The following is a 23,537-nucleotide window of genomic DNA, read 5'->3' on the forward strand; positions in this document are numbered from 1 at the left end:
TAGCCCGAATTTGGGATGGATGTATGTTATTATGAGACAAGACACAAGACGCGTATAATGTTTCATGCTAGTATGCTAGAATAAGAACAGGAATATTATGATCTCTTGTATATATTATGCAAGATATGTACACAAAAAGCCCACTCTGAGGGTTAGGTGTACGGGCAAACAGCCATAAAGTCGGATTAAGCTTAACACAAATCTTATGCCACTATGCCAGCTGAGAGACTTTCATTTGGCAACCAGAAACTTACCACAAAACCATATGAAGGATCTGTGCTGATTTGAACGGTTTCTTACCTGTGAACAAAAAGATTTGAGATAACACATTAGTTGAAATAAAAGATCAACATACCTATGTGGGCCATAACTTATCTAGATTCCACTTTATAAACGTACAAAGTTACAAACCGAAAAAGAAAATCACCTAATAAAACAACAACAATATTAATCTGATGTTTGTTTCATATAAATAAATTAAATACTATATTTATTGTTTAAGTAGATGATTTCTTGTTCAATTTCTTTGGACAAATAAATAAAATAAATCAAGATAGACATGAAAAAGTAAATAGAAGCGAAAACGATGTTTTGTTTCTAAAAATGCAAATTCATCAATTTTGTCTTCATCGTTTTGTAGAAGGAAATCTAATAAAAATGTATGTAGTATCTTTCATGTTTATAATATCTTTCATAATATCTTTCATGTTTTCATAATGTACACGTGAATTTATTATAGCCCAAATTTGGGATGGATGTATGTTATTATGAGAAAAGACGCGTATAATGTTTCATGCTAGATTGCTAGAATAAGAACAGGAATATTATGATCTCTTGTATGTATTATGCAAGATATGTACACAAAAAGCCCACTCTGAGGCTCATTTCACACTGAGCGGATTTTTACCGCCTGCAAAATCCGCGATTTCTTTCACACACAGCGGTATAAAAACAATTTACATTTACGTAGGTAACACTTCAAGAAATTAAAAAATATTATCAATATTCCTTACATCACAACACTTCTAATATGACTACTACTGCAGCGGGAAAAAAACCGCGAGAGCGGAATCCGCGCGGTAAAAATCCGCTCAGTGTGAAATGGCTCTGAGGGTTAGGTGTACGGGCAAACAGCCGTAAAAAGTCGGATTAAGCTTAATACGAATCTTATGCCACTATGCCAGCTGAGAGACTTTCATTTGAGAACCAGAAACTTACCAGAAAACCATATGAAAGATATGTGCTGATTTGAACGGTTTCTTACCTGTGAACAAAAAGATTTGAGATAACAGATTAGTTGAAATAAAAGATCAACATACCTATGTAGGCCATAACTTATCTAGATTCCACTTTATAAACGTACAAAGTTACAAACCGAAAAAGAAAATCACCTAATAAAACAACAACAATATTAATCTGATGTTTGTTTCATATAAATAAATTAAATACTATTAAATACTATATTTATTGTTTAAGTAGATGATTTCTTATTCAATTTCTTTGGACGAATAAATAAAATAAATCAAGATAGACATGAAAAAGTAAATAGAAGCGAAAACGATGTTTTGTTTCTAAAAATGCAAATTCATCGATTTATTGGACAATTTCATCCTAGGTCTAATAAAAGGAAACATTCTAAAAATGAAGGGATATAAAAGAGAACCAACTTCCAATAAAATGTCGGATTTTACTGGTCGGAAAACTTAATTTGAATACCATTTTCCAACACAAAATACAGAACGAAATCCTCAGAAGCAGAAGAAGCTCTAAGGAAAAATTAAATGAAAAAGCAAAACAACAGAATAAAATAAAAGGGAAAGAAGAAAACAATAAAAAGGAGTTTGGAAATAGCGAAGGACAGAATGAAAACTGAACAGACAAAATGTGGGACAGCCTAGGTTGGGGCGGTTATAATAGTCGTTTCGGACTATAGACTTCAGACTTTCGCCGACTTTATAGACAAAATGAGAATTACATCGGCCGGGTATGGAGATTTAAAGACATCAGTAGAAAACTTTGTTCGTTCAGCCAGGATTGCCCGGAACTACTTATTTCAGCTACCACTTGGTTATGTCTCAAACAAACACAGCCCGGAAGTATTTCAACTTTCATACAACTTTGTCCCAAACAAAGTTCACCCGAGAGGCGACAAAACACCAGACGGGATAGAAAACTATTTTCAAATGCGAGGGAAAAAACATATATCCCGATTTAGGTCCCATTTGAGTTCCATTTACAATATTATATTTCCCTTACGCACGACAGATTACGTTGTAAACTGTAGTTTACGTTTCAATATGTGGGACCAGTATATATTACAATATGTGGAACTAGTTTATATTTCCATGTGAAAACAGTTTACCATATGAAAATGTTGTGGGAATTTGGTTTGACAAAAGCTCTTTAAGTTCACTGCGTCAAAATTTTCCCTTTCTCTTTGATAAAGTTGTCTCAAAGTAGGTATACACGCAAAACACATGCTGTTTGGAGCCCTTTTTCTTTTAGTGCTACGGGAAAAAAACAGAGCTTTGACACGCTGAAGTCTATATCGATAGCGATGGAGGGAAAACGGATCAGGCTTTCGTTAAGTAAATATATTTGTGTCGCAGTGGGGGGGCTGAAATGTGGAGGGAGACAGCAAAGAGCTGTCGCCTAGAAGCTTTCGATACATCCCTTTTACTTTTAATATGGAAAGATTTCCAGTCCGGCCTTCCAATTTCCTTTGATAACAGTTGAGATTTTCCCATTTCTCGTGATGTCTTCTTTGGAAAATTTCTTGAAATATTTTTATGTACTAGGAAAATGGTTTAACAATAGTGAGTGAAATCTTCACTAATATCGAGTTAACCAGGTACAATATCATGTTTTCTGATGAAGTGTTTCGCACATCGAAGCGTTTACCTCTTCATGAGAGTTAATCACAGTTGTAAAGCAACTACCCGAGATCAATCTATCAAATACATAGTTACATACTTGTATGTATTGTGATATTGCTTTGGCAAACCACAAACAATGGCTAATTTGCATATTATGTGATGACATTGATTGTCAAGTGACCAATGGACGCAGAGATTGGAGATTTATCAGAGATAAGATCAAACTCGGGTTCCAGTTCGAACACAAATCAAATCCTAGGAGAATTTGGATTAATTAAAAAAAAAGTTTTGCTTTAGTTTGTGTGGGTATCATATTTTGATTAGTTCGTTTGTTTGTTTTTGTTTGGTGTAGCTTTTTTTTCGAGTTTCTGAGTAATCTAATACTAATGTTTATCACCTACCTATAAAAAATAATATGCATACATGATCGTGTTTTCTCTTATCCGATCTATTTTGCATGACAAAGAAAGCAACTGTCACTCTGAAAAAGTCAATCAAAAAATTCCTCAAACTTATTACTTAGATTTAGGTAACCCCATCCCATAGGGATGTGTATCAAGTATCAAAATCAAATTATTATAACTTTATAGGTACATACATAGAAATTTCATTTTGAAAATTATTGGGAGGATTTTACAAAAGTTCGTACCTATACATATCGTTATGTACATTAGGTGTTAATTTTAACCAGGGATTTACATAGCTGGATTTTACTTTATTTTTTGTACTCTTTAAACACCGACTTCATCCTCTCGAGACGGAAAGTTAATAAAAAGTTCTACCTACACTTTTTAGAAATGAAATTCTTTTTTTACTAACATAATTAGCATATAAATAACTTGCAAAGTTCAATTTTGAACTCGCTGCAAATTACACCCAAGACGGGACGAAGGGTATCTGGGTTCCCGGAGAGGCGGGAACGGAGGGTTGGTTCCCGGAAGGGCGGGAATACGGGGGTTCCCGATCCCGGAAAGGCGAGAGGGGGGGTTCCCAAGGAGAAGGTTAGGGAAGGGGAAGATATGATGTAAATAGGAGGTATAAAAGCGTAGGAAGGAAAAGTGGGAAGAAGAGGGGGTGAATATTATGCTAGAGTTAGTAGAAGCATGTAAATAAAGGGAAGGGAAGAAGGAGAGGAAAGAAAGGAAGAAACACGGAAAAGGGAGAATCAAGGAAAGGAGAAGAGGAGGGATAGAAAAAAAAAGATGAATGTGTGTACCGAGAAACTTAGATAAGAGAAGGTAGGAAGGAGAGGAAGAGAAGGTATGAAGAAGAGGAAAGTGAGGTTAAGTTAGGTTAGCATAAAAAAATGAATAATTAAAACTGCAACTTTTTTCAGCGTCAAGTATGATTAACCCTTACACGGTGTTAACCCTTTGAATAACCCAGATATTATTTCGGGGCGTCCCCTAGGGACTTTTAAACTCCAATCCTTCCAACAAAGTGAGATTTAAGTGGCATGCCTATCTCACGGACACAGAAAGCCCTTTGAATACCAGTCTCTCTTAACCCAACAGCAGGGAGCCTATTTTAATTTTTACAATCCTCTAAAGGGCTTTCTACAAATGCAATGGTCGAACTGATGACCTTCAACTAAATTCTTGGAGGGTAAGTTAATAGACTCTGGAATTCACCATTAGTAGGTATGGAAAATCAAAATGGCCACTTGAATTAAAACACACACAACATGACCAGTTTATTTTACAACAACACAGGAAAATTAATTGTACCAACCATCCGTACCACGTAATTAAAGGTTCCAGTAGAACGGGACCTAAACGTTTCAACTATATCCTCTATAGGTATTTATTTTATTGTTTGTGTCACTAAAAAAATAGGCTAAACTAAAAATAAGTCGAAATTCTGTCTTTCGTGTTCGAAATTCTGTTTTCCCTATTCGAAAACCGGTGTAAACATGTGTAAACCTAAAGCCATGCCATCACTGACGGCCATTCATCAGACATCTAACACATCAGAAGGAAGCTATGTGACGTTACTACTCAAGCTGAACTTCCTTCATGAAAAGGTGAAACATTTGCTCACCCTCAACGATAAATTGAAGGAGCTTAGACGAACTCTGTATGAACAGAATGATAAATTGGAGCAGTTGAGATTGCAATTGAACCAGTTCGAGATTAAGAAGTTCGTGGCATCTAGAAAGGACGAAAAAGTGAACAGAATGATAAATTGGAGCAGTTGAGATTGCAATTGAACCAGTTCGAGATTAAGAAGTTCGTGGCATCTAGAAAGGACGAAAAAATGCTGTAGAACTGTAGACCTTGTGAAAATGTATACAGAGCTGACTTTGATAAATAAAACCTAAATTATATTAGGTAGGTACTTCTTTTACAAAGGTACGAGTATGTTTTCTACATACAGAATTGTGGAGAAATCTTGAGGGCCCAGTAGCTCAGAGAACGTTGGGCTGGAATTCGAGTCCAGTCAAGACGTAAAAATTTAATAGTACAATTTCGACGTGGACATTTGTACAACTAACCTAATAAAACTAATAGAGGTGAGTATAATTTCTAGAAGAAATAGAAAAAAATAGAGAAATTTGAGCCTAGGTGTGTCCGTTAGTAGTATTCCCGATATTTTCCCATTCATTTTGGTTTGGTTGAAAAAAGGAAGACCAATCAGAAAGAAAAAACTTCCAAACAATATTCCCCGAACCAAACTCTGCTAACTCTGCCGACAATATTGTTATGATAATGAGGCATCTAGAAGATAGTAGTAGGGAGTATAAAACATGACTTTTTCTAGCCTGTTAGACCTTTTTGTAGAACAGAAATGAAACAGGAAGAGGAAAGAAACTGCTGTAGAACTGTAGACCTTGTGAAAATGTATAAGTGTAGATCGGGTGCAAAATTATATACAGAGCTGACTTTGCTAAATAAAACCTAAATTATATTAGGTACTTCTTTTACAAAGGTACGAGTATGTTTTCTACATACAAAATTGTAGAGAAATCTTGAGGGCCCAGTAGCTCAGAGCTAGAACGTTGGGCTGGAATTCGAGTCCAGTCAAGACGTAAAAATTTAGTGGTACAATTTCGAGGTGGACATTTGTACAACTAATCTAATAAAACCAATAGAGGTGAGTATAATTTCTAGAAGAAATAGAAAAAAAGATAGAGAAATTTGAGCCTAGGTGTGTCCGTTAGTATTATTCCCGATATTTTTCCATTCATTTTGGTTTGGTTGAAAAAAGGAAGACCATTCAGAAAGAAAAAACTTCCAAACAGTATTCCCCGAACCAAACTCTGCTAACTCTGCCGACAATATTGTTATGATAATGAGGCATCTAGATAGTAGTAGGGAGTATAAAACATGACTTTTTCTAGCCTGTTAGACCTTTTTGTAGAACAGAAATGAAACAGGAAGAGGAAAGAAAAGTCTGGATAATATTCGGGAGCGAAGCCAAGTTGTCTCGAAGTAAAAATTAAGAGGATGAGGAGAAGAAGGAGGAAAAGGAGGAGGAGGAGAAAGAGGAAGAGAAGGAGAAAATAAAATCAGGATAATGAAAGAAAATAGAATGAATTTGCACGGAAACCAATGAACTTACAGTCAGTACAGTCAAATGCATGAAAGAAGAGAAAAAAATCCAAATAAGTAAGTAACTAGGTACCTATCATGTTCATTCATATGCTTGGTGTATGGTAAAGGTAACAATATGAAATTTGTTGCACGCAAAATACCGGACTTACAAGGGACAAAATTTTTGCAATTTATACTTTCCTTAAAGATACATATGTGCATTGTACAATATACAATTATACATACATACAAACATACATAATGTACATTTTTATACATATACTGTAAACGGGGTACCCACGTCTGGTCCAATTTCATTAGGGGACAACGTGCACAAAATCCTACATGGAAACTGTTTATTCAGGAACATACACAACATGGACTTAAAGCACAGAAATGAAAACGAAACAGGATAAATTGAGAGAAAGATGGTGGACAGGGGAAGAAGGAAAGAAAAGAGGAAAAGAGAGGACTTGATAACAACAAAAACAAAACAAACTAAACTCGTGAGAAGGGAAAAAAATTCAATTTAAAATGTTCTTCGTTTATTAAAAAAATAAAATGAAAAGTCCTTACCCTGTTTTATTTGAAAGTTCTTTTTTTTTACTAACGTTTCAGCGTTTAAGAAAGGTGGGGTGCTAAAACTGTCAGTAGAATCAGTAGACTGAGTGGTAGAATAATGTAGTAGTGGAAGAACGTAGGTACCAACTAAAATCGACGAATAAAGGGTAAAACATAATGCTGGAAGTTGGAAGGCATTTGAACAAAAATACAACCAAGGTCACCAGAAATGTCACAAAAGATCTAGCCAGGTCGCAGTGACCAAGGGCATTTATTACAGCCGATGGCCCTACTTATACCAATACCAAGATCACCAGAATCGTACCCAAATTTTTCAATCTTCCCTGAGCATGTCACTTTTTTTACCCCAGTAAAAATGATACCTAGGTAGAGTAGAGAGTAGGTAGACATAAGGCTTTACGTTGTTAGTCAGAAAGTTAGGCGAGCATTGATAACGTGCATTAAAACTTTCAATTAAAAAAAAAAAAACTTTCAATTAACCGAGAACACAAAAGGCATAAAATGCACAGAAACCGGTTCGAGCCAGGAATGCCATAGCACGACACCCTCCCAGTACTTGGTAACCGCAGCAAGCACAACTTATCAATTTTATCTCTCGCCCATGAAGCTTAAAAGTTTTGTGTTCAAGCTTCGGTTGTGGTTTAAGCGGGTGCATCGGCTATTGGAATAGACCAGTAGTTCCCAAGCTTTGTGGTCTCTCCAGACCCTTTACAATGTATTCATACTTGTTGTAGGCTGAGAGGCACTCAACAAACAACAACAGGTTATAAACATGGAAATTCCAATAGCCGGGTCTAGGGTCTACACTTCTAGTCTCGTGAATGTTTGACAACTCCTGAACATATTCGGACCCAACCAGACCCTTCCTTTAAAAGATATCACCCGTCTTTTTCACGAAAACAGTTTTTCAATAGGTAGGTAGGTAGGTACTGAAAGTTTGAGATTCCCAGATACTTTCGACATAGAGCTGAAAAGCCCCTTAATTGATATATTTGCTTTTGCTTGGATGCTTCTCAGATAGTGATCCCACATCCCACACTCCTGACCGTTAATTGATAAACTGATCAAAAGAGTAATTAGACCCGTTATAATATCTACTCAAACCAAAACATTAATCAAACAAATTAATTATCACTTAATAAAAACGCCCAAACTACTCATAGATATAGATATTTTATCAAGAAGTAACAACAGGCGTAATTTATTAGGACAAACACCCAATCGATCAAAAAACTCAACCAAAACGCCTCCAATGAAGATTGATCAATGAAAGATCAAAACACCAAAAACCTGATTGAGTTATTAACGGAGATGGTTAAAAATATAGACGGGTTCATTCGAGTCAATAACGAGTCATTGAAGAGAAGAGAGAAATAGAAGAGTCCATATTGACAACATTATAGTTAACATAAGCAAGACTAAAATCCTAAAATGTGATCGTTATCAATGTAACCAATATGTAGGTATAAGCATTATACCTGAAGCTTTATTAAGAATCATTATGATTACGTATATATTATAAGTATTAAGCATTAAAATTTAAGTTTTACTAAGAAACATTATGATTATAACTATTATAAGCATTATATTGGAAACATTCATTATGGAACAAGAGGCGAGACTGTGAGAGGACCATTTAGACAAGAAGTTTAGGGCATTCCCACCCACCAGGCGCCAGAATGATACTGATGAACCAGACCATAATGGAATACCAGGCATGGTAACCAAGGTCTTCTGAAGAAAGTAGAAGACACTTTACCATGAGGAATCGAAATTCGTAAAGATAGGTTGATAAAAGTGACACCCATTGTGATAAGTTGATAACTCAACCAATCTGTGTGTATAGGTACTGTGTAACAATGTTCGTAGGTACTTAAATACATATTTCGGAATGAGATTAGGTCAAGAAATTGAATTAATTAAAATAATAAAACAAAATCCCTGACTTGTAGATTATAGACCTTTTTCACAGACCCATTACGAACTTACTTAAGTCAAATTCTCTCTTCTAAAAAAAAAACTTTCAATAAAAAAAAAACTTTCAATTAAAAAAAAAAACTTTCAATTTTATTTACTTAGACTTTTATTTTTTACTGCCGAGAGATAGAGGGGGGGAGGGAAGGCTTTTTTTTCGCTAACTTCGTCATACAAGAGAGCATTCAGAGAATGTTTGGGAATGATAACTTGATTTTAATGAGGGCTTACTGGAAAGGCTGGAATGTGAATATTTTTCCTTCCGTACTAAGGATTCTTCGTCAAACAAGTTGATATCAATGAAATGTTAACCCATTAATGGCTTATCTTACCACTGAGAGTTAACACAGTCTCAAGGGTTTTCTTTGACGTCACCCATTTGGTTTACACAGGCAAATAAGTCAGACAGTGAGGCCCAGAACCACGATTTTTAGATATGAACAAACGGAAAAATAATATTCCCACCAACGACTCAGCAAAAAAAAAAAACTAGTATAACTCGCTATACTGTAGTAATAGAAAGTAAAAAAAACAACAGGATATTTTTGAGGTTGTTCCTGAGTCCAGTTTTCACCCTAGAGATCTAACAAGCTCAGTGATCCAGGTAACACAGGGGACAATCATAAAACGCTCACACAGTAAAACATCTAAAGTCCTTGGAATTGAATGAAACCAGAGGGACAATAGATCTTCTTCGAACAACAAAAATGGGGAAAGAAAACAGGTAGGTAAGTCCATAGGTGATTAAACTTATAAACACAACATACTTACTTGGGGCTGTAAAAAGAGGACTTCAAAATAATAATTTTGACACAAACCAAAAGATATACAATATGAGGGCCAATGAACATAAACATACATGATTCGTTAATAAAAGAGATACCTACATACCTAACTAGAAGTGTCTACTTAACATTTGTTAGAAAATAGTTACCTAAGAATCGACTGAACTAAAGCCCTCCAAAAAAAAACTCCCAAAATAATTAAAACATGTGAGAGGTACAATCCTTAAAAAGAAAGTAAAAAAAGTAGTGGCATACCTACGAGAAATAATGAATAAAAAGCATTTAAAAACCTCGTGCTGCAAAGTATGTCAAGTTTGTCATGAAGAATACTTGAGGAAGTACTTAAGGCTAGGCTCACTTAGTGTAAATCCTACCATTGAAAGAAGAGAAAAAACTTTTTGTTGACAGGCCCTGACAGACCAAACTAATCTAAAGTCTACCCCCTTCTTCCCGCCAGATAGGAAGTACGTATAAAGAAAATGTAAGTAAGTACTTACGTAATTGAAAAATCAAACCTTATGAAGTCCCTCCAACTCCGACCACCCCTATTGGGCGATTGAAATGGGGCCCCTGCTGGCTTTCGCCTCAATCTCCCGTCCCCTACATTAACCCTTTGATTTTATTGTTGTAGATAAGTAAGTACCTACCAATTTATTTGCGGCCTCTGTTTTCCTAGAAATCTCGAGGTACCTTTAGGATCAGCCCACAATGTCCCACAGTACCCTGTGCCTCATATCACCAAAGTATGGAGAAGTATCTTACAAGTGTAATAGCCAATGGAAAAGCAGAATTTTGAATTTGGACGAATTAGATCGAAATATGGAATTGTAAATACTTTTTCGGTGATCCAGGTAACACAGGGACAATCATAAAACGCTCACACAGTAAAGTCCTTGGAATTGAATGAAACCAGAGGGACAATAGATCTTCTTCAAACAACAAAAATGGGGAAAGAAAACAGGTAGGTAAGTCCATAGGTGATTAAACTTATAAACACAACATACTTGGGGCTGTAAAAAGAGGACTTCAAAATAATAATTTTGACACAAACCAAAAGGTATACAATATGAGGGGCAATAAACATAAACATACATGATTCGTTAATAAAAGAAATACCTGCATACCTAACTAGAAGTGTCTACTTAACATTCGTTAAAAAATGGTTACCTAAGTAAGTAACCTATGATGGTTCATCCATTTGAATATGGCAGCAAGGATTCATCTAAAAAGTAGGCTACGTTGCCAAACGTGTCAAAGGTTCAACGGTAGAATATCTTTAAAGGAGGAAGGTACATTGCACAGTGCTTCCTCCCACAATGATACTTTTTTTTTTATGCCGATGGTATTCAGTATTCGTAATGATTTATGTATTCCTATAAAAAGTAACGAAAAGATGATTTCTTACTAGAATTGAATAATAATAAATTGTTTATTATTATTTTATTTCATTTTTTGAACAAAGACTTTGTTTGGACTGCTCAAGTAAAGGGAAAGGGACTTTTCAGTCTCATTTTGGCAGTATATTGCTCTAAATAAAATAATTAATTGATAACATTGCTCTAAATAAAATAATTAATTACTAAAAAACTGAAATTAGAACAACACGATGTCTACTAAATCCAGATAGGTAATGATAATGAATGATCACAAACATACCAAATTGCATAATAAGTACCCGATGCGAGTATTAAAAATAGATACCATCTTTACCTGTTCTAGAATTCAACCTCTTGGACTTGACCCTCAAAAAAAAGGTTACAGATCGAAGCTACCTCTGCTTTTTAAAAGAGAGAGTTTATAAAAATAGACCTTTACCTTAATTGCAACAATGCAAGGAGTTCTCGCATTCTGATTGGTTCTTTCATTTTGGGTCGATGACTCCTTGCTGCCATATTCATCTGGATGAATCATAGTTACCCAAGAATCGATTGATCTTTACCCAAAAAAAACTCCCAAAATAATTAAAACATGTGAGAGGTACAATCCTTAAAAAGAAAGTAAAAAAAGTAGTGGCATACCTACGAGAAATAATGAATAAAAAGCATTTAAAAACCTCGTGCTGCAAAGTATGTCAAGTTTGTCATGAAGAATACTTGAGGAAGTACTTAATACACCCCAAAACTGAATATATGTATATCAACAATATGATGAGCTCAAAACTGACAGCGAGAAGCTAAGAAGTGTTTGTACTTGAAAATATGTATACCCCAAAAAGGAACTTTACTTGGTGTCAATAAACTAAAAACCCTACTACCACCCATATCAAAAATGTTGGAAGGGTAATTGGGTGAGATTGCATATTGAGGAATACCACTTTCCATAGCGCATGGGTATAAACAAGCTAGTGTTTTATTTAGGAGGTTTATGATACAATAAAGCCAATTACCGGTCGCAAATTTTCAAAGAGAATACATAATGAGGTCCCCTCCTAACCTCGTCTCATGAACCAAAGAGTTATAGGGCACTGTTTGGGAATCACTGGAATAGACTTGGAACGAGATATAGGAATAGAGTTTACTTAACCGAGGTATCAAATGGACTTAAGCCTGACGAATACTGAGTGAACTATTATGGTTTCGTTTGCACCTTGAGTAAGGTTTGAAGTGAGTGTAAGTACAAGGTAAGTATTCAGGCTTTCAATCTATAACTTACACTGTATTTCAGTTCGCCTAATGGATAGGTCTAAGTACAAGGTACAAAGCTCTAAATTTATACAAATGTATACCACATCTGGGTACCCGCATACCTGGGAAATTGATTAAACGACACGTCAAGCGAAAAGAACAATGTACAAGAACATGCAACATGTAAGGTCATGTATTGAGGCTAAGAGTACAAATGACATGTCAATTTAAAGGAATAGTGGGTAAATTTTGAACATGCGACCTATCAACCTACCCAACCATTCATTTTATTCAGACATGTACCTACAGACCTACAGCCAACAGTACCTACTTCACGATCAAGAAAAGTAGGTAGGTACTTACCTACTCAATGTAGGTAGGTACTCACCTACCTACCTACATGAGTAGGAGGTACCTACATACGACGTTCTGTCAAGGTGTGTCCACACTCTATAGGCATTGCAGTTGACCGTAGTGGAGTGGATCGACAATGACCTATTCAAGTAGAATCCCATGAAGTAAGTGTCTTCTTCTTTTACCTACTGAAAATTTTCCCAATCTTATTGGGTGTTGGCGTTACCTTCCTTTATCCTTCCCCTCCATACCTTCCTATCTAATGCTTCCTTGCTTGCTTGCTTCCTTCCTTCCTTCGATCTTACCTGCATTATACTACTACTTAATCTTATATTATAAAAACGAGATCCATTCACTCATTCACAGTTCACATTTCACATTTCACACACTGATCGCTCTATCTCTAGAACCACAACACCTAGAAAGCTGAAATTTGGTAGGAATATTCCTTTTATGGTCTAGGTGTGCAATAAGAAAGGATTTTGCGAAAATCTAAACCGATCCTGAGATATGATCAATTTTTGATCGCTAAAATCACCATAAATACACAGAGTGCAGCTGCAGAGACTGCGGGAGAGAAAACTTTTCCTCACTCGCCTAATATTTGAGTTTCGTTTATGTTTTTAGTTTGACAACCACAAGTTCGGCCATGCCTTTTCCCACAAGTTTGGCCATGCCTCGGGATGAACTAGCCGGATTTCCGCGGAGCGAAGCGACGAATTCAGCTATAGTTAAGTAATAAGATCAAAGAACTTTGTAGGCGAAAACAAAGTCAACGTGTGGACATGATTCAGGCACTGTCGATCGACACTAATGTGGACGTACCTTGGTTGGTACAACATTCGAACCGAGTACGAGTAGGTAACCACACTACCTAGCTTACATACCTACTAGCTACAGAATCTACCAGATAATATCAAACAATCGAATTGCCCCAACCACAGCGGACAAGAAAATCATATAGATCCCCTCCTAAATCTTCTTCTAATAACAAACAAAAGAAAACACAAAACCAATGGAGCTCAGAAGATAAGTACTTTACAAGGGAAAGGGATCAGGGAACGAGGGAACAGGAGAGGAGGGAGGGAAGGGAGACTAAGAGGGATGGTGTAAATTGGGAAGGAAACACCAAAGGTACAAAGGAAAATCCCTCGGAAGGAACAAAGGTGAAATTCGGAATTTTCGCCGCGATAAAGGTGGGGAGAGTAAGAGGCACAAGGGAAGGGGCAAGAGAGTAGGTGAAAGAAGAGGAAGAGGGATGGAGAGGTGATTGGGGGTGATTTAAGAGGACAAACGACGATGGGGATTCAAAGTTTTACTTTCTGAGGTCGTTTATTAAAAAAAAAAAAAAAAAACAAAAACAACAGGAAAGAAGGTAGAGAGGCTTTTGAAATACATCAGGCAGGTAGAGGTAGGTACCTATAGCTACTTTTATTTTATATTCCAGAGATCAAAATATTTTGAATTCACCTCTAGGTTTTTGATCCTCTCCCTCCCCCTCTCTCTGTCATTCACAGAGGAAAAATGACAATGCCCGACCCCCCACCCACAATAAATAACTACCTAGATGTTTTCCCTTACTCTTAACCCCATGGTAAGTAGGTATAAAAGTACGTACGTAGGTAGGTAGGTGTACGTATGTCGGGTTTAATAACAGGCGACCCTTCGTTAAAGCTTCCCTTTTCATTTTGAAACGAAAATATTTTTCATTCTATCTAGATTCTAGAATCTTTGTCTTTCTCTGTCTCTACACTCTCGACATGACGAAAAAGAGAGGCCAGGAGAGAAAGAAGGGAAGAGAGAATGAAATTTCATTTTTGGAGGGCACAGGGGGAGGGGCGTTTCAGATTATTCTGGGTTTCAGAGCAATGAAAGAGTTGATTAGGGATGAGACCAACTCCCCAAAGGACAAACTTGACTTGTCTTACCTTCTGAGCCTTGCAGACGGCGCTGATAGGCTGTACATCATGTTGTACATGTCTATTCTCCAACATACATCTGTTGCATACAGGCAGACGACACACCTGACAGAAGAACGTCAGTGTTTCACTAGGATGTTCATCGCAACACATTTCCTTACTCTTGTGTTTATTCCGCAGAGCAGTCTTGCCTGCTGTTGCATTGAGTAAGTTATGTTTGGCCAGGGGTCCACGCGCCGGGTGGCAGTTCTCCCTACACTTTTCACAGTATAGAATCTCACACTGTTCACAAATCACTGTCGCATCATCTGCTGGTACTTGCTCACATAGTTGACATTTGAGTACAATGTTCTTAGATTCACCATACTTATCCACTATGTTCTGTAAGAGCCGATACTTGATCAAGTTATTAGCGCCGTGTTCATCGAAATAGAACGTCTTCCGACACGCGGTACAACACAGGGAGAACATACTGTTAGCCAGTGGCGACGAGTGGAAATTGGGAGTACCCACGTAGCTGTTGGGACGACTGCTGCTACTACATACCACACCACTGTCAGTTTCACTAAGGATAGACAACTTGTCGACATCCTGATGATCAGAAGCAGTACTACTTGTACTTGTACTACCGCCACTGTTCTCAACAGGTTCTGTGTGATGATGAGCAGGCTGCTGGAGGAGGATGGCACAATTTAAGCACAAAGAGTGATAGCACGGTAAAAGCACAGGGTTGTTGAAGAACTGCTTGCAAGATGGACAACGAAGTTCGTCCTCCATCGTGACGAAATAATGAAACACTTATACACAGGACAAAAAATTCACTAAATTCCTGTCTACCTATACAATCCTAGGTAGTTATAACAATAAAAAGAAGGTAATTATACCTAATTAATCTACGTAATTTCTAGAAAATTATTCATAACCTTAATAGGTAGGTACTTAGGTTAGGTATTTATGAAACTACAAAGTAAAAGAACTAGAATAGAAAAAATATAAAATTCAAAAAAATTCACATGTCACAATAATTTTATTTAAATTAAAATTAATTAATTAATTAAATACCTAATCTAAATAAAATATTTTATCTTTTTTTGTTAAAAAAGAAAAAAAACACCACTAGAAATGTAGAAATTCTTCCGCAAAACCGTACGGGCTACACGACGAGATCACAAGAAAAACTGAAAAATTTTGTTTACATTTTTGAACGGCGTGTGATTTTCAAAAGTTTGCAACAAGGCTCTGTAGAGAGCAGCACTAGCTGACTCAAGTCCGAAACGCAGCGACGCTGTTCCGCTGCTTGAAAATTTTAGGAAGTCCTCTATGACAAATGCATTGCACGTTGCATAGTCAAATGTGTTTTGTTCGGGCGTTTTTATGGTAGTCATACAAAATTAGAAAACCATTCCCAGTTTTCCAGTCTGTGTAAAATCGTAAATACATAGGTAGGTAAAACCTACTGTGGGCAAAAGTTCAGTAGAATACAGGGTAGAGTTACTAGTTAGGTACCTAATACCTGTTTAATTCTCCGATTCTTATACTATGTTCACATTCTACTTATAAGTCTCCTAGAACCCAAGCAATCCAAGCACTCAAAACTCAAAAGATGCAAATTTACACCTCTATCTAAAACGTCTGAAAAGCTCATATGTATGAATTGAACCTAAGGCCAGCCATACACGATGAGTTTTATCTCATGAGATTTAACTCATGAGATATCTCATGAGATAAATCTCATCTGATGCGATACCACACACGATGAGTTTTCAAGTAAGTTTTCATAAGATCCACACAGTGAGATTTCTTTAATATTTCGATTTTTTTCATATAAATCGCTATATTTCGGGAACCGTTTTATCGATTAATTTGAAATTTGGATATGTTTTAGGGAAGAATATTTGGGATATTTTCATCTCCTAACGTGCGTTATAAGAACGATCTGAGAACGACTTTTTTCGGTTTTTTAGTTGCAAAAATCGATTTTTCTTGAATATCAGGAAAACCGATAAATCGATTTTCATGAAAATTTATAGAAAGGTATAAAATATTGTTTTACATATTCATATTAAATTGTATTGAGATCGGACAAACCGTTCCAGAGATAAACCCTATCGGACAAACCCTATCTGATCTGACAACTTAACTGATGTCTCATCTCCCCCCACACACGATCAGATAACTTCATCTCATGAGATAAATATTATGAAATTTCAATATCCATGAGTTCATCAGATAAGTTGAACTTATCTGATAGAAAACACCCACACACGATAAGTTTTAACTCATGAGTTCAACTCGATCATGAGATAAAACTCATCGTGTATGGCTGGCCTTATAATAACAACAAAAATTAGATATTTATGTAGGTAAATAGAGAATAGATAAGTATTGTAATATAAAAAAAAAAAATGTAATAGAAAGTAAAAATTCTCGTGATTACAAAAATGTACAAGAGGGAAGCTGTCAAATTTTTCGGAGAAAAACAAATTCAAAATCTTCAAATCTTTATTCAGAAGATACTTCAAATCTTTAACAACAAGGGACTCTCAGAAGGTCTGACAGACCTTAGGTGTCTAGATTTTTCCACAACTCACGCTCAAACTATCTGGCCCAGGTCTGTGAGATATCAGAAGCTCTGAGCGTGAATGGCTGGCTTAATATTTAGCGTGGAAAGTAATCTGATACGAGTAGTTAGCTTGGATCCCCGCTCGTGGTGAGTTTTCTCTCAAACCAAACAGATTAGACCCGTTCTCGGAACGGCTGGCTTTCTCCTATCTCGTCCTTCTCTCTTCGATTTCGGAACGATAGGAGACGATCAATAGGACGATCTCAGTTCAATTCTTCACATGAACACTCATCTGTATGAACACGTCACCGGAATCTGTTCAATTCTTCACATGAACACTCTGTATGAACACGTCACCGGAATCTGTTCAATTCTTCACATGAACACTCTGTATGAACACGTCACCGGAATCTGTTCAATTCTTCACATGAACACTCTGTATGAACACGTCACCGGAATCTGTTCAATTCTTCACATGAACACTCTGTATGAACACGTCACCGGAATCTGTTCAATTCTTCACATGAACACTCTGTATGAACACGTCACCGGAATCTGTTCAATTCTTCACATGAACACTCTGTATGAACACGTCACCGGAATCTGTTCAATTCTTCACATGAACACTCTGTATGAACACGTCACCGGAATCTGTTCAATTCTTCACATGAACACTCTGTATGAACACGTCACCGGAATCTGTTCAATTCTTCACATGAACACTCTGTATGAACACGTCACCGGAATCTGTTCAATTCTTCACATGAACACTCTGTATGAACACGTCACCGGAATCTGTTCAATTCTTCACATGAACACTCTGTATGAACACGTCACCGGAATCTGTTCAATTCTTCACATGAACACTCTGTATGAACACGTCACCGGAATCTGTTCAATTCTTCACATGAACACTCTGTATGAACACGTCACCGGAATCTGTTCAATTCTTCACATGAACACTCTGTATGAACACGTCACCGGAATCTGTTCAATTCTTCACATGAACACTCTGTATGAACACGTCACCGGAATCTGTTCAATTCTTCACATGAACACTCTGTATGAACACGTCACCGGAATCTGTTCAATTCTTCACATGAACACTCTGTATGAACACGTCACCGGAATCTGTTCAATTCTTCACATGAACACTCTGTATGAACACGTCACCGGAATCTGTTCAATTCTTCACATGAACACTCTGTATGAACACGTCACCGGAATCTGTTCAATTCTTCACATGAACACTCTGTATGAACACGTCACCGGAATCTGTTCAATTCTTCACATGAACACTCTGTATGAACACGTCACCGGAATCTGTTCAATTCTTCACATGAACACTCTGTATGAACACGTCACCGGAATCTGTTCAATTCTTCACATGAACACTCTGTATGAACACGTCACCGGAATCTGTTCAATTCTTCACATGAACACTCTGTATGAACACGTCACCGGAATCTGTTCAATTCTTCACATGAACACTCTGTATGAACACGTCACCGGAATCTGTTCAATTCTTCACATGAACACTCTGTATGAACACGTCACCGGAATCTGTTCAATTCTTCACATGAACACTCTGTATGAACACGTCACCGGAATCTGTTCAATTCTTCACATGAACACTCTGTATGAACACGTCACCGGAATCTGTTCAATTCTTCACATGAACACTCTGTATGAACACGTCACCGGAATCTGTTCAATTCTTCACATGAACACTCTGTATGAACACGTCACCGGAATCTGTTCAATTCTTCACATGAACACTCTGTATGAACACGTCACCGGAATCTGTTCAATTCTTCACATGAACACTCTGTATGAACACGTCACCGGAATCTGTTCAATTCTTCACATGAACACTCTGTATGAACACGTCACCGGAATCTGTTCAATTCTTCACATGAACACTCTGTATGAACACGTCACCGGAATCTGTTCAATTCTTCACATGAACACTCTGTATGAACACGTCACCGGAATCTGTTCAATTCTTCACATGAACACTCTGTATGAACACGTCACCGGAATCTGTTCAATTCTTCACATGAACACTCTGTATGAACACGTCACCGGAATCTGTTCAATTCTTCACATGAACACTCTGTATGAACACGTCACCGGAATCTGTTCAATTCTTCACATGAACACTCTGTATGAACACGTCACCGGAATCTGTTCAATTCTTCACATGAACACTCTGTATGAACACGTCACCGGAATCTGTTCAATTCTTCACATGAACACTCTGTATGAACACGTCACCGGAATCTGTTCAATTCTTCACATGAACACTCTGTATGAACACGTCACCGGAATCTGTTCAATTCTTCACATGAACACTCTGTATGAACACGTCACCGGAATCTGTTCAATTCTTCACATGAACACTCTGTATGAACACGTCACCGGAATCTGTTCAATTCTTCACATGAACACTCTGTATGAACACGTCACCGGAATCTGTTCAATTCTTCACATGAACACTCTGTATGAACACGTCACCGGAATCTGTTCAATTCTTCACATGAACACTCTGTATGAACACGTCACCGTCCAACTAAAATTGAGACAAAGGAGATAGATAAAAGCAGGGCTGTATCTATAGATAGATATATATCTACCTACCCGTCACCAAATTGTCTATGCAAATATTTCCTGTATTCTACAGCACAATTTTCACGTTGACAACCCATACCTACCATACAGTGATAATTTCTACTTTGAGAGGGATGTAGGGAGTGGCAGAAGTATTTGAAGATTTTGAAGAGGTCTATTTAAAGTGAAATAGTTTTGATTTCTACTTACGTGTGCGGAAGTAATTTGACTCTTCCGTCGATTTCAATCATATTACCGACAGCTAATTTGTTACTAAGTTGAAACAGGAGAGGGGGATTCTGTGAAAAAAAAACACAAAAGCAATATTTAACGTATTTTTGTCTTGTGGCAGAGTCTTCTTCTTTTACTGCACCTTTTCCCCAATTAATTTCAGGTCGGTGCGGCGTTACCCTCCTTTTGTACTACCCCTCCATACCCTTCTATCCTCCGCCTCCTCCCTTCTCCATTCCTTCTCTCTCAAGTCTTCTTCAACCTTATCTCTCCACCTCAATTTTGGTCTCAATCTCTTTCTTTTTCTCTGTATAACTAGTTTGACCGACAGAGGGACACGCACGGATCAAGGTGGGCCTGCATTACTGTCAACCGATGCGATGTCGCTCTGGAATACATATAAAATAGGTGAGTAAGAGAACGCCACACACATTCCGACTGCCTGTCAAACCACTGTCCGTCAGACAGTCTGAGTATGAGTGGCTGACCTAAGAGAAGGATCACCCGAATCTCACCTTGCCGGACACGTCAACCTTCTCATATCCCAACACATGGTGATGGTACAGAGGTTGATCCTTCAGCTGAGCGACCAGATCATCCTGAGTTGTAGCAGGATACGAGTGGAGCAGTTTAGTTTGAATTTTGAAGATGTCCACACGGGGCAGTATTTGCAGTCTTGTGATTGTATAGAGAGGGTAACGGTAGGGAAAACTGCAGAAGTGAGTCCCGTTCACCGCAAACTAGAAGGAAATAGGGAGGTCAATGTTATGGAAGAATAATAAAATTGCAGGTATTTATTGATGCAGGAATTTGAGAGGAGATTACTGGAATGTAACCCTGAAAAAAACAACCAGAGAGTTTCCCTAAAATCTAAAATTACCTGAAAGGTTCTCTAAAGTTGCAAAAACTTATCCTAAGAGGGCTCAAATTCGCAGAAATAGCTTTAAATTTTAGTAATTCATGGCGCAATTTTAGGTAGCTGTATAAAACTTTCGGAAACGCAACCGTTTCCCTTTTGAAAACCGAAATAGTGGCTGCAGTACTGCACTAAACCATAGGCTGCAGTACTGTACTAAACCATAGGCTCCATTACTGTACCTACTAAACCATAGGCTGCAGTACTGTACTAAACCATAGGCTGCAGTACTGTACCTACTAAACCATAGGCTGCAGTACTGCACCTAACTAGTTGAAAACACCCACTACAAAGTGAAAACATTCAACAATGCGTTGAACTTTAACAAGAAAGTACCTAGAATCTAAAAATTCCCTAGGTACATTTTTTTTTCCTTTTTTTTCGATATGCTTTTATCCCCTCTTGAATGGTAAAGCGAATGTGCGCAGAATTGGTTATAGTGGGTGAAAGGGGGGTGTTTTGAACGAATTTCATTGGTGCCTTGAAGGTTGAAGTTACCTTCACATGTTTGTTGGTGTTGGTGTTTAACATAGCTATTATGATTAATACTGATACCAGTTAACTTACTTATGCGAGTGCCCAAGCCAGTGCAGTCATCGACAAATTTAGATGCAGTGTTCCCAAGCATAACAAACTATACGTCTACGCTATTAGGTACCTATAGAATAGATGCTAGATGCCAAGCTATATTTAATTGAATACAATTGATATACGAACTCACTATTTAACAATCTATTAGGGAATCCACGACACAACTGATCGAATTCCAAACAACTAGCGTAACAATCTAAAGACTTAGGGACGAGACGACACAACTGATCGAATTCCAAACAACTAGGGACCTACTTAGGTAAAAAACACAAAAATATTCCTAACCAAAACACGATCTACAAATAACTAGTTGAAAACACCCACTACAAAGTGAAAACATTCAACAATGCGTTGAACTTTAACAAGAAAGTACCTAGAATCTAAAAATTTCGTGCTTTTTTTTTCGATATGCTTTTATCCCCTCTTGAATGGTAAAGCGAATGTGCGCAGAATTGGTTATAGTGGGTGAAAGGGGGGTGTTTTGTCTTTATTTTTCTCTCATGAGCTCTTCAGTATGTTTGTATCATGTATATGTTGGTTGTCATGGTAACGCAATCATGTTTGCCGACATAGTGTCCACTATCATAATTATTCTGAGACGCTATGTTTAGACGTGACTTCATGGTGCAACAGGGGGAACGTAGCTAGGTAGATAAAGTAGGTAAAATACACCTTTTAAAATACATATAATTATTATTTTGATATCAGTTTTTATGAGTGAATAAAGACTATTTTGTCTATTTATTGTTAACACGACCATTTTACAGCCTACAACCCCAAGATAGGTACCTAACAGAAGTTAGTAACAGTCGTTCGTTCTGAAGGAAATATTTTTTGTGAACGCCTGGTATTTATTTTTAGTTATGCAATATGGAATGGAATTTGAATGTTGAGCTCTATCTCTAAGGTTAAGGTAGGTTCCTGTTTCCAACCCAATTTATTAACTACCTACCTCCTAGTTAATTGGTACAGGCTGGTAAAAAAAAAAAAAAAAAAAAAAAAAAAAAAAAAAATCACCATGAATTCCGAGGGAGCACAGAATATTTCCAGCACAAAGTTCTCTCCCAGTTTGAATGGATTGCTCACGTACGCAGCTTTCTCCTCTTCTCCCCAGACTTTGTTCCGACAGGAGTTCCGCACGCAATAGTTGACGTCAAATCTCGGGTTGAAGTGAAGCGCTATGTCGTCGTCGTCATGACCGCTAATCACGAGGTTGACGGCAAATCTGAAAACGAGAGCGGAGAGGTCGTTAGTGTTAATCTGTCAATATTTATTTTGAAAACAATGTCCATTTCAATTCGATATCGACGAATCCACAATATACCTCTGAGCTGCTGTGGTTTGTGGCTTTGTGGTTACTGATGCCCCCCCCCCTTACTGATTCCGAATTCGGGACCATAAAATTGATATCAAGGGTGGGGATAGTTTTATATGTAGTTTTATATCAAGGTCTTGATCAAACTTTATTTTGTATTTATATGTAGATACATTTTGTTACTATCTGTAAATAAAGTTTGATCCAATTGTGTAATAATGATATAACTCCAACTACACCGTCCTTGATCATTGTCAAGAACTCTGATAATACTATCATAGTCAAATCAAATGATTCGTGTAAGTAGATACTCCAATCAAAGCTCATCAATCTAAAGCGTCAAGCGCCACTAAAAAGGGCGTTGGTACCTACCTACCTAGTATGTACCAACATATCAGTAAAACGATAAGATATTGTAACTGCGGTTACTACTGTTGTAAAGGGACTTTTCTGTCGCATCCTAGCAATATCCCCCCCCCACCCCCCTTAAGGAGCCCGGGGTGAATGGAACCCCTGGGGAAGGCCCTGGATTCGGTGAAAGGGGAGGATATGGATACTCACGATCTGGAATTATCCGGAACACGTCCTTGAATTATTATAGACAGTCCAGTCTCCAAACAGTCTTTGAGGGTTTTGTTGAATGGCACAGTCTGTAAAGAACAAC

General features: G+C 37.3%; 2 protein-coding genes across 2 annotated transcripts in view; both read right to left on the bottom strand.

The window, feature by feature from the left end:
* Positions 1-15,781, bottom strand: part of LOC103506736 (E3 ubiquitin-protein ligase TRIM9-like) — a 165,739-nt gene extending 149,958 nt beyond the window's left edge. The window contains exon 1 of the mRNA XM_026821718.1: positions 14,657-15,781. Coding sequence (XP_026677519.1) covers positions 14,657-15,424 — 768 coding nt within the window. The 5' untranslated portion in view covers positions 15,425-15,781. The remainder of the gene's footprint in view (positions 1-14,656) is intronic.
* Positions 15,782-19,969: 4,188 nt separating this feature from the next.
* LOC103506737 (galectin-4-like) lies at positions 19,970-23,529 on the bottom strand (the record flags this gene model as incomplete). The annotated part of the gene is made up of 4 exons (XM_026821724.1): positions 19,970-20,119; positions 20,567-20,791; positions 22,576-22,783; positions 23,435-23,529. Coding segments are annotated over 4 exons (621 nt in total), but the record flags the coding sequence as incomplete, so codon positions are not given.
* Between the last annotated feature and the right edge of the window lie 8 nt (positions 23,530-23,537).

This window comes from Diaphorina citri, unplaced genomic scaffold (assembly GCF_000475195.1).
Source record: "Diaphorina citri unplaced genomic scaffold, Diaci psyllid genome assembly version 1.1 scaffold258, whole genome shotgun sequence".
NCBI lineage: Eukaryota > Metazoa > Arthropoda > Insecta > Hemiptera > Psyllidae > Diaphorina > Diaphorina citri.